At 42.6% G+C, this 15,351-nt stretch overlaps 1 protein-coding gene across 2 annotated transcripts in view; it reads left to right on the top strand.

The window, feature by feature from the left end:
* The window catches only part of EIF2AK1 (eukaryotic translation initiation factor 2 alpha kinase 1), a 25,646-nt gene continuing 18,663 nt past the window's right edge, over positions 8,369 to 15,351 (top strand). For both annotated transcript variants that reach the window (XM_018040510.1, XM_018040509.1), the window contains exons 1-2: positions 8,369 to 8,579; positions 15,161 to 15,319. In XM_018040510.1, coding sequence (XP_017895999.1) covers positions 8,462 to 8,579; positions 15,161 to 15,319 — 277 coding nt within the window. In that variant the 5' untranslated portion in view covers positions 8,369 to 8,461. The remainder of the gene's footprint in view (positions 8,580 to 15,160; positions 15,320 to 15,351) is intronic.

The following is a 15,351-nucleotide window of genomic DNA, read 5'->3' as shown; positions in this document are numbered from 1 at the left end:
TTATCGGAGACGCCTGTTTCTCCCTCAGCTGGAGGCATGGCCAAATTATGGAATATCAAGTTACAAAATACTGTGTTACACTAAACGTGGAAGTTGCCCAGGACATAGTTCGGAGCGGAAAACAGAATGCAAGTTGTAGAAAAATGTGTTTTTAGCCATTGTTTTTGCAAAACCAAACCCTTTCGAAACAATGCTGTTCTATTGTAGTACACACTTACCTATGTAATTGAATAAAGATTGGAGTAATATATACTAAACCGACAACTGTGTAGAGGAGGGGGTGGGGCATAGGGATTTAAGAGAGTCATGGTGGAACAGAACTTTATTCTTACAAAGTTTAATAAGTTGAAAAATAAAATCCATCTGATGGAGTGAGGATACAAGGGTTATTGGAATACGGACATAAAAATAAAAGTTCTCAGGGACTCCCAAAGAACATTAAAAGTCATTTTCAACAGTGCAGTATTTCATTACTCTCAAGGAGCTTTAAAAAAACAGGAAAGTTATCTCAGAACTGCCCTTGTTCCACATTACATGGCTTATATTGGATGGAAACTGAGAGGCGTTAAGTAAAATTAAATATCTTTTCAAATATGCATCCTGATATTTTCAGTTGAGATATTTTATAGCTTAACTTTATAAAATGGTGATTATTATGTATATATTCATTTTTAATAGTAACAACTCACTGAAATCATATATCTGACTAGCCCTATATAAAAATTGTTAAAAACATTTAATACCTGTTGCATGTTGCAGTGGGGTTGAGGCCCCAAAACTGAAAGAGAGAAGTCCAGGGGTTGAAATGGGAGTGACACACTTAACTGCCAATAACCACGTTAAATCACCATTTCAATTGTGTCTGTTGACAAAAGGAATATTAAGAAACGATTTTGCTTGATGATCCCTTTAGTAATTGACCTTGTTTGGGGAAGTAAAGAGGAAAGCAGAAATAGATGTGCTTACCAGAAAAGTCTGTTCATCTGGGACTTGTCATCCCACACTGGCAAGACGGTACGGAGTGAGGGTTCTAATCCTGATGACATCACAGCTGTTGCCCGGTAGCCAGGCAGGTCAACAGAATCTTCACAAGGCATTACCTTAGGCTGTTCCTTACCCTAATAAGAGGCTGGAAATCTAGTTAAGCATATGTATTTATTATTGCTGTGTAATAAATTACCCCCCAAGCAAGCATTTATTTTTTTCCCACGGTTTCTGAGGGTCAGGCATCTGAGAGCAGCAAAGCTTGGCGGTCCTAGCTCAGTGTCTCCTAAGGTGGCTGTCCAACCATTGTCTTGCTGCAGACATTTTAGGGTTCCAGGGAAGAAGAATCTGCTCTAAGCACACTTCCATGTTGTTGGCAGGCTCGGATCCTCATCGCCTGGGCTTCGCTCACAACATGGCGTTGGGTTTCCCCCAGAAGGAGGGATGAGGGAAAGAAAGCAGAGTGGGAGTCACAGCATCTTTTAAACTAATCTTGGACACCTTAGACCATCAGTTCTCCATATGCTAACCATCATACAAACTAACCTTAGTACACAGAGTGGGAACTTGAAAAGGGTGTGAAGACCGGTAGGCAGAGATCTGTGGGGGCCATCTGGAAGGCTGCCTATCAAGGTGTCGTACCTTCGATCAAACTCTCATACTCCCTGATCATTGCTAGATACCTACAGGTGGTTGGAGCTGTTAGAGTAAAAAGAGAGGAATTAGAGACAAACTGGAGAAGATTGGGTCCCGGTGTGTGACTTGGACAATTCCTTAACTCGAGATGAATAAGTAGTTAGGAAAGATGATAAAATGGATCCAGTGCCCAGTTTTACACAGTACACTAAGCACCTTATTAGTCACCTTATATACTCAAATATCTGTTTATTGATCCATCAAGCAGTATCTTCTAACTCCCTACCACAGAGACAAGAAATTTGTATCTCCTCCCACCTCATTACCTCCAAACATGCATGGATAGACCACTTATTCTATTAAGGTTTATAGCACGTACCTTCTCTTTACTGCTAAGTACTGCTAAGTCACTTCAGTCGTGTCCGACTCTGTGCGACCCCATAGACGGCAGCCCACCAGGCTCCCCCGTCCCTGGGATTCTCCAGGCAAGAACACTGGAGTGGGTTGCCATTTCCTTCTCCAATGCATGAAAGTGAAAAGTGAAAGCGAAGTTGCTCAGTCCTATCCGACCCTCAGCGACCCCATGGACTGCGGCCTTCCAGGCTCCTCCATCCATGGGATTTTCCAGGCAAGAGTACTGGAGTGGGGTGCCATTGCCTTCTCTGACCTTCTCTTTGGTAATCATCATTGATGTAACCGGATAATTAATAAAGGTAGCTATTGGAGACATTCTCTGATGTTACTGATCTGTCTCTCCCAATAGGTGACAAAGTCCATCTGAATATCGATGTGAAGTTTTCACTAGGGTGCTTAGTGATGGGGAAGGTAAGGGAGAGACCAGGTAGGCATTTGTGCATACACACATATACACAGGGACAAGCACATCAAGACGCATACACACGCCCATTCTGCCAAAAAGAGGGGGCCTTCCTCAGGGTCTATACCATTTCTGTCCTTTATCGAGCCCATCTTTGCATGAAATGTTCCCTTGGTATCTCCAATTTTCTTGAAGAGATCCCTCGTCTTTCCCATTCTGTTTTTTTCCTTGATTTCTTTGCATTGATCACTGAAGAAGGCTTTCTTATCTCTTCTTGCTATTCTTTGGAACTCTGCATTCAGATGCTTATATCTTTCCTTTTCTCCTTTGCTTTTCGCCTCTCTCCTTTTCACAGCTATTTGTAAGGCCTCCCAAGACAGCCATTTTGCTTTTTTGCATTTCTTTTCCATGGGGATGGTCTTGATCCCTGTCTCCTGTACAATGTCACGAACCTCATTCCATAGTTCATCAGGCACTCTATCTATCAAATCTAGGCCCTTAAATCTATTTCTCACTTCCACTGTATAATCATAAGGGATTTGATTTAGGTCATACCTGAATGGTCTAGCGGTTTTCCCTACTTTCTTGAATTTAAGTCTGAATTTGGAAATAAGGAGTTCATGATCTGAGCCACAGTCAGCTCCTGGTCTTGTTTTTGTTGACTGTATAGAGCTTCTCCATCTTTGGCTGCAGAGAATATAATCAATCTGATTTTGGTGTTGACCATCTGGTGATGTCCATGTGTAGAGTCTTCTCTTGTGTTGTTGGAAGAGGGTGTTTGCTATGACCAGTGCATTTTCTTGGCAAAACTCTATTAGTCTTTGCAAAGATGGGCTCGATAAAGGACAGAAATGGTATGGACCTAACAGAAGCAGAAGATATTAAGAAGAGGTAGCAAGAATACATGGAAGAACTGTACAAAAAAGATCTTCACGACCCAGATAATCATGATGATGTGATCACTCATCTAGAGCCAGACATCCTGGAATGTGAAGTCAAGCGGGCCTTAAAGCATCACTACGAACAAAGCTAGTGGAGGTGATGGAATTCCAGTGGAGCTATTTCAAATCCTGAAAGATGATGCTGTGAAAGTGCTGCACTCAATATGCCAGCAAATTTGGAAAACTCAGCAGTGGCCACAGGGCTGGAAAAGGTCAGTTTTCCTTCCAATCCCAAAGAAAGGCAACGCCAAAGAATGCTCAACTACCGCACAATTGCACTCATCTCACATGCTAGTAAAGTAATGCTCAAAATTCTCCAAGCCAGGCTTCAGCAATACGTGAACCGTGAACTTCCTGATGTTCAAGCTGGTTTTAGAAAAGGCAGAGGAACCAGAGATCAAATTGCCAACATCCGCTGGATCATGGAAAAACCAAGAGAGTTCCAGAAAACCATCTATTTCTGCTTTATTGACTATGCCAAAGCCTTTGACTGTGTGGATCACAAGAAACTGTGGAAAATTCTGAAAGAGATGGGAATACCAGACCACCTGACCTGCCTCTTGAGAAATCTGTATGCAGGTCAGGAAGCAACAGTTAGAACTGGACATGGAACAACAGACTGGTTCCAAATAGGAAAAGGAGTATGTCAAGGCTGTATATTGTCACCCTGCTTATTTAACTTATATGGAGAGTACATCATGAGAAATGCTGGGCTGGAAGAAACACAAGCTGGAATCAAGATTGCTGGGAGAAATATCAATAACCTCAGATATGCAGATGACACCACCCTTATGGCAGAAAGTGAAGAGGAGCTAAAAATCCTCTTGATGAAAGTGAAAGAGGAGAGTGAAAAAGTTGGCTTAAAGCTCAACATTCAGAAAACGAAGATCATGGCATCTGGTCCCATCACTTCATGGGAAATAGATGGGGAAACAGTGGAAACAGTGTCAGACTTTATTTTTTTGGGCTCCAAAATCACTGCAGTTGGTGATTGCAGCCATGAAATTAAAAGACGCTTACTCCTTGGAAGAAAAGTTATGACCAACCTAGATAGCATATTCAAAAGCAGAGACATTACTTTGCTGACTAAGGTCCGTCTAGTCAAGGCTATGGTTTTTCCTGTGGTCATGTATGGATGTGAGGGTTGGACTGTGAAGAAGGCTGAGCGCCGAAGAATTGATGCTTTTGAACTGTGGTGTTGGAGAAGACTCTTGAGAGTCCCTTGGACTGCAAGGGGAATCTAACCAGTCCATTCTGAAGGATTTCAGCCCTGGGATTTCTTTGGAAGGAATGATACTGAAGCTGAAACTCCAGTACTTTGGCCACCTCACAGGAAGAGTTGACTCATTGGAAAAGACTCTGATGCTTGGAGGGATTGGGGGCAGGAGGAGAAGGGGACGACCGAGGATGAGATGGCTGGATGGCATCACGGACTCGATGGACGTGAGTCTGAGTGAACTCTGGGAGATGGTGATGAACAGGGAGGCCTGGCGTGCTGTGATTCATGGGGTCGCAAGGAGTCCGACACGACTGAGCGACTGAACTGAACTGAACTTCCTCAGGGATGCCAGCCCCCACTTTGAGATCCCCACCCCTGCCATGAAGAAATTTCCATCTCTTTAGAAAGTTCTGTCTTTGCTTCACCAAGAGGAAAAAGCTCCACTGTGCATGCAGTGTGAGTGGAGAAGGTGGGCGAAGATGCCCTGTGCAGCCAACGGCCACCAGGCGTTCAGTCACTAAGGCTCTGTCCTGCTTCATGTGTGACTCTGTCCCTGCTCTGGAAGCTGTGACCTCAGGAACCATGGCCGCTCTGGCCCCCTCTCATGAATGCTGAGGTCATGAGTCTTAGTCATCTGCGTGGTCCCATGACTGCCGTGAGAGTGATGAGTGAAGATGGGAAAGGAACCCTGGGGCAGCTCTTAAAAGGCCCTATGGGCCTTACAGAGGGGTCTAAATTTTGTTCTCACAAGGTCTAACCAGTTCTCCAGCCACTCCTGCTTCCTTTTTCCTCTTATCGCCTCTTTCTTTCTTTGAAATGAACTAGATTCATTCCTACTCCTGGGTGTTTGTACGTTCTTTCTGTCTCTGGATACCTCCCAGGTCTTAATATTGATGATTTTTTTTTAAAGAAACAGGTACACAGTGTGCGTGGTCCCATAGACTGTGTGCTCAGTTGCTTAGTCACATCTGACCCTGCAACTCCATGGGCTGTAGCCCACCAGGCTCCTCTGTCCATGGGATTCTCCAGACAAGAGTGGGTTGCCATGGCCTCAGGGGACCTTCCCAACCCAGGGATTGAACCTGCCTCTCCTGAGTTGCAGGTGGATTCTCTACTGCTGAGCCACTCAGCGGTAAAGCCCACAGGTAGAGTAAGTACCCTTTATATTTTATTTGATTTTAAAAGATTTATTTATTTGGCTGTGCCAGGTCTTCATTGTGGCATGCAACTTTTGCCTATAACTAGTGAAATTTGTGCATCTTCTCCTATGTTATGGGTCTTATGGAATTCCTTTTGGTTACCGATGTTTAGTATTGCATGTTTATCTGTATCATGTTTCTATTATTTAAAAATTAATTTATAGGCAGCCTAGATATATTCTGAGCTTCCCTTGTGGCTCAACTGGTAAAGAATCAGCTTGCAATGCAGGAGACCTGGGTTCGATCCCAGGGTTGGGAAGATCCCCTGGAGAAGGAAAAGGCTACCCATTCCAGTATTCTGGCCTGGAGAATTCCTACAGTCCATGGGGTCGAAAAGAGTCGCACATGACTGAGTGACTTCCATTTTCACTTTAGATATATTCTGGATATGGAATAAAAATTGACTCATGTTTTAGACTTGGACAAATAGGTGCATTGTGTGCTAATTTAAATAGATGGAGAAGGATAGTATAAAAGTGTTAGGAGGAACATTAACCGTTCACTTTCAGACAAATTCGAGAAGCTTTTAAGCCATCTGAGAGAACAAGTCTGTGTTGCAGAGATACATTTGGGAGTTGTCAGGTTATTGGTGGTATGTAAACTGATAGCGATGCATGTGGTTATCTCCTGAGAATTTGGGGTGACATGACAGAAGCCCTACAAAATTACACATTTGGAGAAGGAGGGTCCAGAAAGGGATACTGAGATACTGAGATGAAGGACCAGTGAAACAGAGAACTAGAATTGTGTGATATCGTGGAAGCTGAGAGAGGAACGTGTACCTTCCCCCACCCCAATTTTTGCCTGAGTGTGGTTTCATTGCACGGTTGTACCCTAACTGCTCTTCTGTTTGGAATTTGGATTTATTTCAGTGCTTTTCTATTATAAACTATTCCTTGGTAGACACACACACACACACACACACACACACGGCTTTTTTTTCTTTTGGTGGACATTCTTGTATTTATCTTTTTTCACCACTCTATTTGCTTTGGCTATACATCTATATATAGGTAGATGTGTATGCCTATTTAAAAGCTTTTAACTATAAATCACATGTCATTTTCTAGAAAGGTTGCCTTCATTTATATTCCCACCAGAATGAGTTTGATTTTTTTTCTCTATTCTGGTGATGGTTGAAAAAAGTGGTGAGAACCAGATAATGCATACCAACATTTTTAATGGTTGCAAAGCGTGCCACTGTATTGAGGTTCACCATTTATCTAACCAATTATATTGTCCTGTTTTGGGTATCATAGTGTTGCAATTAATACTTTTTAAGCTAAATCTTCTTGCTCAGTTTTAACCTGTTCGTTAACGATAAATTGCCAAAAGTGGAATTGATGAATCAGAAGTATTTGCATTTTTAAAGCTCTGCACGTGTATAGATAAATCACCCTCCAGAAAGGCTATGCCTGGTTCCATCAGCAGGGCATGGAAAGGCAAATCCCTAGTCCCTGGAGTTATTTGGAGAACTACGTCCTTAATTGCTTCTACCAGGGTGAATACATCAGTAGACTATGAGGAAGCTTTGTTCAAATACCTTTTTTTTTAAAGAGTAGATTAAAAAAAATTCATATGGGATCTTATTTCCCTGATCAGGAATCAAACCCTCACCCTGAGACATTGGAAGGGTGGAGTCTTAACCACTGGACGGCCAGGGAAGTCCCTCAAATGCAATTCTTAAACAATACCATTTTTGCACATGGCACTGGAGTTGAACACACAAATCTAAAAGGAATTTTTTTTTTGGCTGCGCCAGGCCCCTTGTGGAATCTTAGTTGTGATCAGGGATTGAATTTAGGCCATGGCAGTGAAAGCACCATTGGACCGCCAGGAAACTCCCTGATTGACTTTTTATTCCAGCTATGCTACCTGATCTGCGGTCTAAGAATTAACCTCCAACAGCATTGCGTCGGAGACCAAGTCATCAGAGGCATCGGAGAGCAAAGAGGATTTTTGCAGCCAGTGACTTCAAACTACCGTTGATCCGGTGTGGCCATGTTGAAATCACCTCAGTTGAAAGTTGTCTCAAAACCAGCGGAAGTTTTATGAGACTGATTCACTCTGGAATCTAGCTGGCATTTCCCGTTTTGTGGTGACCTAACGGTTCGCCCAAACAGGTTCAGTTCTCGTTGAGACGAATCCTGTAGATGCTTTTGATTTTTCTAAAATAAATAAATAAATAACAACAACAAATGACAAAGTCACCGAAGTGTCCGCAAAAAGTAAACATTTGGATCAGGGTCCCTGCAGACGCCGGATTCTTAGACTAGCACCGGAGTCCTGGCGGGAGATGTGAGAGTGCTGACTAGCTGGGTGTTCAGGTCCCGAGGGCAGTGGAGCCGGACCGCGGGGAGGGCAGGCCCGGCTCAACTCCGGCGTAGCAGGGGGCGGATCTCGCCACCGCCGCAGCGGCGAGAGGACCAGCAAGGATGCGCCGGCGCGCGACCAGCCCATCCCTCTCTCCACGAAAGGGGGGCATGGCCCCGTTACGGGGCGTGGCCTGCGACGGCGTCGCTCGGGGCGGGGGCAAGACAGGTCTCCCGCCTTCCGCGGGGCTGCTTCCGGATCCGGTGGCGACCGCTGGACGGGCAGAGTGCGGCGGCGCCGACCTGGCTGGCGGGAGGGCTGGCTGACTGGCGTCTCTCGCGCGCGCCCGGCGATGCTGGGGGGCGTCTCTGGGGCCGCGGAGCGCGAGGCGGAGGGCAACGCGGCGGGGGCTGTGCCCGCGCCGCCCGCCATCGACTTCCCCGCCGAGGGCTCGGACCCCAAGTATGATGGTGAGGAACACGGAATTCGGCGGCCTTCCACGCCCCCGTCCGCCTTCATCCTCGGGGCCGCAGGTGGCTGCGAGGTTCGGGCCACGACCTGGACAAGTTGGGCTGGATCCGGGCCGGAACGGGGCCCAGCGGTGCAGTGTCGAGGGCGGGCGGGCCGTCTGGATTAGGAGAGCTCGTATTGAAACAGTTGTCTACAGCCCCCTGGATCGTTTCCCTTTCTGCTCCGCGGTTTTCCTCTGCGGCCTCGGGGCTACCGACGCGCCAGGCTGTTTTCCCTCTGGCTGTTTTCCAGCTCCTGAGCCCCGGGGCTTAGATGATGCGCTTGACCGTTGCAAACTAGTCAACTGCAACTTGGCAGACCCTATGGCGCTGAGCAGTTTGGGTTGAGTTTTCATGGTAGCTTCTCTTTGTCTTTTGCTTTACTTTCGCGTAGCTGAAGAGTTCTCATAGTGAAGCAGTAAGGACATCATCCTTTTCTGTTAAGGAAGAAACCCAAGTTTTCTTGAAGCTTTTGGTTACTAGGAGATAGGGTGTAAGTTCGTCAGGTGGTTCATAAAGCGAGGGGTGCTTATAACATTGAGTCTAACCAGTTCAAAATATCTCATATATTAATGAAAGGCTCTTCAGTGGTAACCAGTTGTTTGGGCAGGTTTTTTTTTTTTTCCCCCTTCTTTTTTCTTGAACATCAGGGTGATACCAGGAACTTTTCCAGAATTGCAGTTGGTGTCAGAAGGGAGGGTGGTTTGGTGTGGACTGTTTACCTTGTAACATTTGTAATTGCCTGAGCCCTTGCAGACATCAACATAAGCATTTGTAGTGATCATGACAGCGGTATAATTTTCCGGGAGTTGGTGATGGACAGGGAGGCGTGGCGTGCTGCGATTCATGGGGTCGCAGAGTCGGACACGACTGAGTGACTGAACTGAACTGAAGATTAAATAGGGGCCCAAATGGAGCGTATGATAGGTAGTATTTGTTTGCTCTACTTAGCATTGGATAACTATAAAAATAGTTTAAAAATACTTTAAAAGTTTCATTTCCTCAGTAAATATATTGATGGTGATAGTATAGGTATCGCTATTCTGTAATCCAGTAGCAAAAAATATCCCAAGTGCACAGAATGTATTTTTTTAGTGGATGAACTCATTGAAGAAAATTGAAATATAGTTAATTTACAGTGTTGTGTTAATTTCAAATGTATAGCAAAGTAGCTCAGCAATATATATATATAGACACACACACACCCATATGTATATATATTCTTTTCCATTATAGGTTGTTACAAGATACTGAGGATAATTTTCCATGCTGTAAAGTAGGTCCTTGTTTATATGTAGTAGGGTTTATGGCCATTTAAAAAATAAAATTGTGCCATAAATGAATGAATCGTTGATTCAGAAAGGTTTTTACTCTGTGGTAGTTCAAATAGAGTGATTATAGAGGATATACGTTAAGTTGAAGCCTGAAACAAATATTAACATGTAGCAGGGGATTTAAAGGTGGAAGCTGAGTTGAAAAGGTCTTAATTTATTCCATCAATTCTTCAATTTTCACCCTTATTACTACCTACAGTTCTTGATAAAGAGAAACAAAAGGAGACTGTGATAGTGATTTAGGTAGGTTCTTAGCATAGGATGGTTGTAAGATAACTATTTTTTAAAGGGAAACCTGATTTTTTCCCACATGTATCATATTCTAGTAGCTGGTAATGTGTAGTGTTATGTCAGAGTCCCTGCTGTGAACAGGCAAGTCTGTTCTGTAACACTGTGATAAGGTTTTCTGCACACTGAAGATTATTCTTGAAGGGAGTGATCTTCGATAAGCTTCTAAAAATTTCCTTCTCTTTTGGTTACTCATGATACTGCTGTGTTTACATATTACCTTTTCTTTCATAGAGAAAAAGAGAAGCCCAGAATGTCCAGACATACACTGTCTTTTTGATATGAAAGGTTAGATCTGTGAGAAATCCTAGTTTAATTTCTTGATGTAAAAACAGAATAGGTAGATGACTTCTCAGCAGGTGTCTGTGTTGATGTGAGGAGGTCACTGCGCCCAACAGTGGTAGTGTTAGCAAAGTCACAGTCTGGATGTAACCGGCACCTGTGTCCTTCAGCAGCTCAAGTAGGGATTCTCCTCAAACCAGCATCATCAGTCTTTGATCAAAGTTCTTGCATGTCTTTTTTCCTGCCCCTGTGGAAAAGCTCGCATTAGAAGGAGGCCCGACAGTAAACCTGTTGTCAGGCTCATCAGTTTTTCTTCTTTCATCGGACACAGGTATTTCCAAACTTTTACCTCTGATTAATCCTTCAGATTCTTTAATTTGGATCATACTTTCCTCAGGAGGTTGAATCAGATGATTCCTTTCCTATTTGTCTTACTCCCCTCTTACTTGGCAGAATTCTAGAACTCTAATTCACACTGGGCCTGGATCTTGTTTCCTCCTCTTTTATGGGAGAGCTTGACCTCACCTTTCCTCTCAGCCCCTTACCGCTTCCTTTTCTCAGAAGTGAGAGACTTTCGGCCTCCACCTTCATTTCCCGTCAGTTTTACTCCTTCCTGTGTTGGGGTGTCTGTCCATCATCTTTTTAAAGTTGTCACTTTCTTATTAGGTTCAGTTGACTCTGCTGAGCAACCATTTTTTATTTTTTGTTTTTCATTAAAAAGTAGAATTTTCTTATCATAGAGGATAGGGATAAGGGTATATACAAGCAGAAAACACTCCTTAAAAAAAAAAAAAATCTCACCACTGTTGGCAATTCAGTACTTAAAAAAAAATTTTTTTTCACATTATAGAATATATTGAAAAGGTAGAGAAGTCTGAAGAAGAAACTAAAAAAGCCATGATCTCATCCCCCAGAGGTTACTGTTTGTAAATGGAAATTACAAGCAGTATGTTTTGATTTAGCTAGGGACAACTTTTGGGTGAATTTTGCATTTAAAATATTTGTCAAAGAAAGGTATTCTGAATAGATTAAACGTTTCTATCAGAGTATGATAGAAACATTGTCTGAATAGGATAAAAATTTAGAGAAAGCATCAGAAAATTTAAAGGCATAAAGGAAGGAGAGGGGAAGGTCCCATTTACTCATGTCTCTGAGGAGACCTCACTGCTAAAAATTTGGTGTTTTTATTTGTAATATTTCCTGAGAGGTGCTGTATACCAGGTGGATGCCTAGACACTAGTGGTCAAACAGGCGGACTATAAAACTGCTGCTCACTGCAATTTCACTCTTGGGAGCTTCTGTCGTTGTGTCATTGAAAATACAGGGGGCAGAGACTTTTGTCTGTTTTGATCTTTCTATTCTTAGCTATAAAATAAATATATTTTAAAATCGTGATCATAATAGTTTGATAAGCAGGTTGCTTTTTAAGTGTGAACTCACATTAGCATTTTCTTGTGATAAATCAGCCTTTAAGAACATTATTTTAAGATGATCACATTCTGTACTATCATTTATTTAATCTTTGCTGTGTTGTTAGAAAACAGGATTATCTTTTTTTTTTTAACCATTAGAAATAATACAGGGTTTGACCTCTATTTGATATCTATATTCATAAATCTTTGTTAATACATGTTTATCTCTTTAGAATAGATCCATGGAAGTAGGGTTTGTTTGGTCAAATAAAACTTTTTTTTTTTAAGTTTTGATATGTTTTATTAAAATGGTGACCAGAAAGGTTGTGTTGGTTTCTAGGAAACTGTCTTGCTCACCTTTGTTTGCGTTACTAATTTATGTCCTCCTGCTTTTTGTTTTTAAAAGATTTTAATTTTATTAGCGTATAGTTGATTTACCAGGTTGTTTTAGTTTCAGGTGTACCACAAAGGGATTCAGTTATACACGTACAGATAGTCATTCTTTTTCAGATTCTTGAGTTCCCTGGGCTGTACCAGAGGTCCTTGTTGCTTGGCCTACTTCTTTGACTTGCTACAGTATTATTTATGATTATCTTTCTGTATAGGGTCATTTATTGATACAACAGCTACATAGTATTCTGTGTATGCTGCTGCTAAGTCGCTTCAGTCCTTTCTGACTCTACGTGACCCCATAGATGGCAGCCCACCAGGCTCCCCCGTCCCTGGGATTCTCCAGGCAAGAACACTCGAGTGGGTTGCTGTTTCCTTCTCCAATGCATCAAAGTGAAAAGTGAAAGTGAAGTCGCTCAGTCGTGTCCGACTCTTAGCGACCCCATGGACTGCAGCCCACGAGGTTCCTCCGCCCATGGGATTTTCCAGGCGAGAGTACTGCATATAACTTAACAAATTTTCAGTATTTTAAGGTGTTGCCCTGATCACCTTGGACATACATATTTGCTGTGTTTTCTTTATTTCCTTGGTTTATCTTTCGAAAAGTAGAATTGTTGGGTTAAGGTTTGCACGTTTGAAATTCTACAGTGTATTGCCAAAGGTTGTAGACACTTACCCCTTGGGTTTGAAAGTGTCTAGTTTTCTGTGCTCTTAACCATACCAAGGATTCCAGACTTTAATTACCAATCTGTGGTTGCCAAGGGGAAGGGTTTGTGGGAGGAATGACGTGGTAGGTTGGGGTTAGCAGATAAGCTTTTATATATGGAATGAATAAACAAGGTCCTTCTGTATCACACAAAAGAACTGTGTTCAATATCCTAGAATAAACCATAATGGAAAAGGATGTTAAAAAATATATATGTATGTATGTATAACTAAATCATTTTGCTGTATAGCAGTAATTAACCCAACATTGTAAATCAACTATACTTCAATAAAAATAAATTTTTAAAAAGTTGCCAATCTGGTGGCACTGTTTCCAAACTCTGGTACTGTGGTTATTTTACTGTGTATGTGTTACACATAATCTAAGGTCCTCCGTTTCATAATATATATGTATTACTTACTAGCTATATTAAGCCTGTTTGAATTTTAACTGTGCTTCATTTTCTTACTAGCGTGTAAGAGCTCTGTATAAATATTGTCGCCTTTTCTTTCTTGACACATACAGTACAGATTACTGTATCTGATTTTGTGATTCGTGTTTTAACTTGAAGATACCTTTATATAGAGACATTTTTACATGGCACATTTTCCATTCTTTTTCTTTCTCATAGTCAGATAATAATTATTCATTTAAAATGAATAGCACATCGCCATTCATGCAGGTCTTTTTTGAGCCCACCTACAGGTCAGAGAGGAAATTGGTGAATGAACTCTCAATTTGAAAAACATTGGCTCTTCCAGGACCTTCAGTGGTTTATAGAGAAGCTCGGAGCAGAGTGTTTGGGACGGGGACGATTTTGTTAATAGAAGGTGTAGGGTACAATGGGCCCCTTTCTGCAGAGTATTTCCAGCCGATTGGGTCAGCAGCTTTTGAAGTTTGAAGTGCCTCATCTTTCCTCCAACAGCTTCTTTTACCAGGTTTCACTTGCATTAACCTCTCCTTCCCATTCCTAGTATTTGAATCCTGGCTAGTCCATTTCTTTCTTACTATCTCTGGAACTTGTTCTTTCCTCCAAGTTTCTTCACTTCATTCCTCTGCTAGGCTCATCCTGACTTGGTGTTGGTGGTTGCGTGCCTCCTTCCAGGCTCCCCGTCACGTGTCCAGAACAGTTTCCTCACTGTTTTCCTGCATTGTGTTTTTGGCCTATTAAATGATGTATTTAATAAACGGTGCATGAGAACTTATGACCTTCTGCTTTAAGTGCCAACTCAGCTGCCGGCTTGATCTTGTTTAGTAGAATGAGGATAGGCTTGGGAGTCTGTCTGAGATGCCTGCTCACTTGTTCCTCAACCTCTCAATGAGGTCAGCGTCTGCATCTGTAAAATGGGAATGGTCACATAGGGTTTTGTGAGGACTAAATGAGATCATGCAAATAAAACACCTGGTCCAAACGTATGTAGCACACTCTCAGCATAAAGGTTCCTTCCTCCCTTTGCTTTTCTCCACGGCCAGACTTCTGGTACCTCTGGCCAGAAGGAAGCCTGTTCCTGCTTGTTTGCTTGCTGAAATATTTATTTTCCATTTATTCATTTCTGCCTTTGCACACATCATTAACCAAAACATCCTCCTTGCCTGCAGTGGCATCTTTCTGCTAGTGCTTCCAGACTTGCAGATTTCAACTCAAAGCTCAATTCCAGACACTCTGTCTTGATTAACTCCAGTCACCTAAACTAATGTTTTGCTCTTTATTTCCTTAAATTTAAGTAGTCTTGTACTAATTAGCATATGCTTTTTTTTTCATTGTGAGACATGCTTGTTGTTGTTGTTCAGTTGGTAAGTTGTATCTGACTCTGTGTGACCCCATGGACTGCATCATTCCAGGCTTCCCTGTCCTTCACTGTCTTCTGGAGTTTGTTCAGACTCGTGTCCATTGAGTCCGTGATGCCATCCAACCATCTCATCCTCTGTCGCCCCCTTCTCCTCCTGCCCTCAATATTTCCCAACTTCAGGATCTTTTCCAATGAGTTGGCATTGGGTAGTCTTTCTATCAGGTGGGCAAAATATTGGAGCTTCAGTATCAGTCCTTGCAATGAATATTCAGAGTTGATTTCCGTTAAGATTGGCCGGTTTACCATGTCTTAAATTTTTTTTTCCCGTTTTCACTTGCAGAATCTGATGTTCCCGCAGAACTCCAGGTGCTGAAAGGACCCCTGCAGCAGCCCACCTTCCCTTTTGCAGTTGCCAACCAACTGTTGCTGGTTTCGCTGCTGGAGCACCTGAGCCATGTCCATGAGCCAAACCCACTTCGTTCCAGACAGGTGTTTAAATGTCAGTAAGAATGAATTAACTTTGCTAAGTAA

The sequence above is a fragment of the Capra hircus genome, chromosome 25, assembly GCF_001704415.2.
Source record: "Capra hircus breed San Clemente chromosome 25, ASM170441v1, whole genome shotgun sequence".
In the NCBI taxonomy this organism is placed as follows: domain Eukaryota; kingdom Metazoa; phylum Chordata; class Mammalia; order Artiodactyla; family Bovidae; genus Capra; species Capra hircus.
This window is presented reverse-complemented; position numbering and strand designations above follow the sequence as displayed.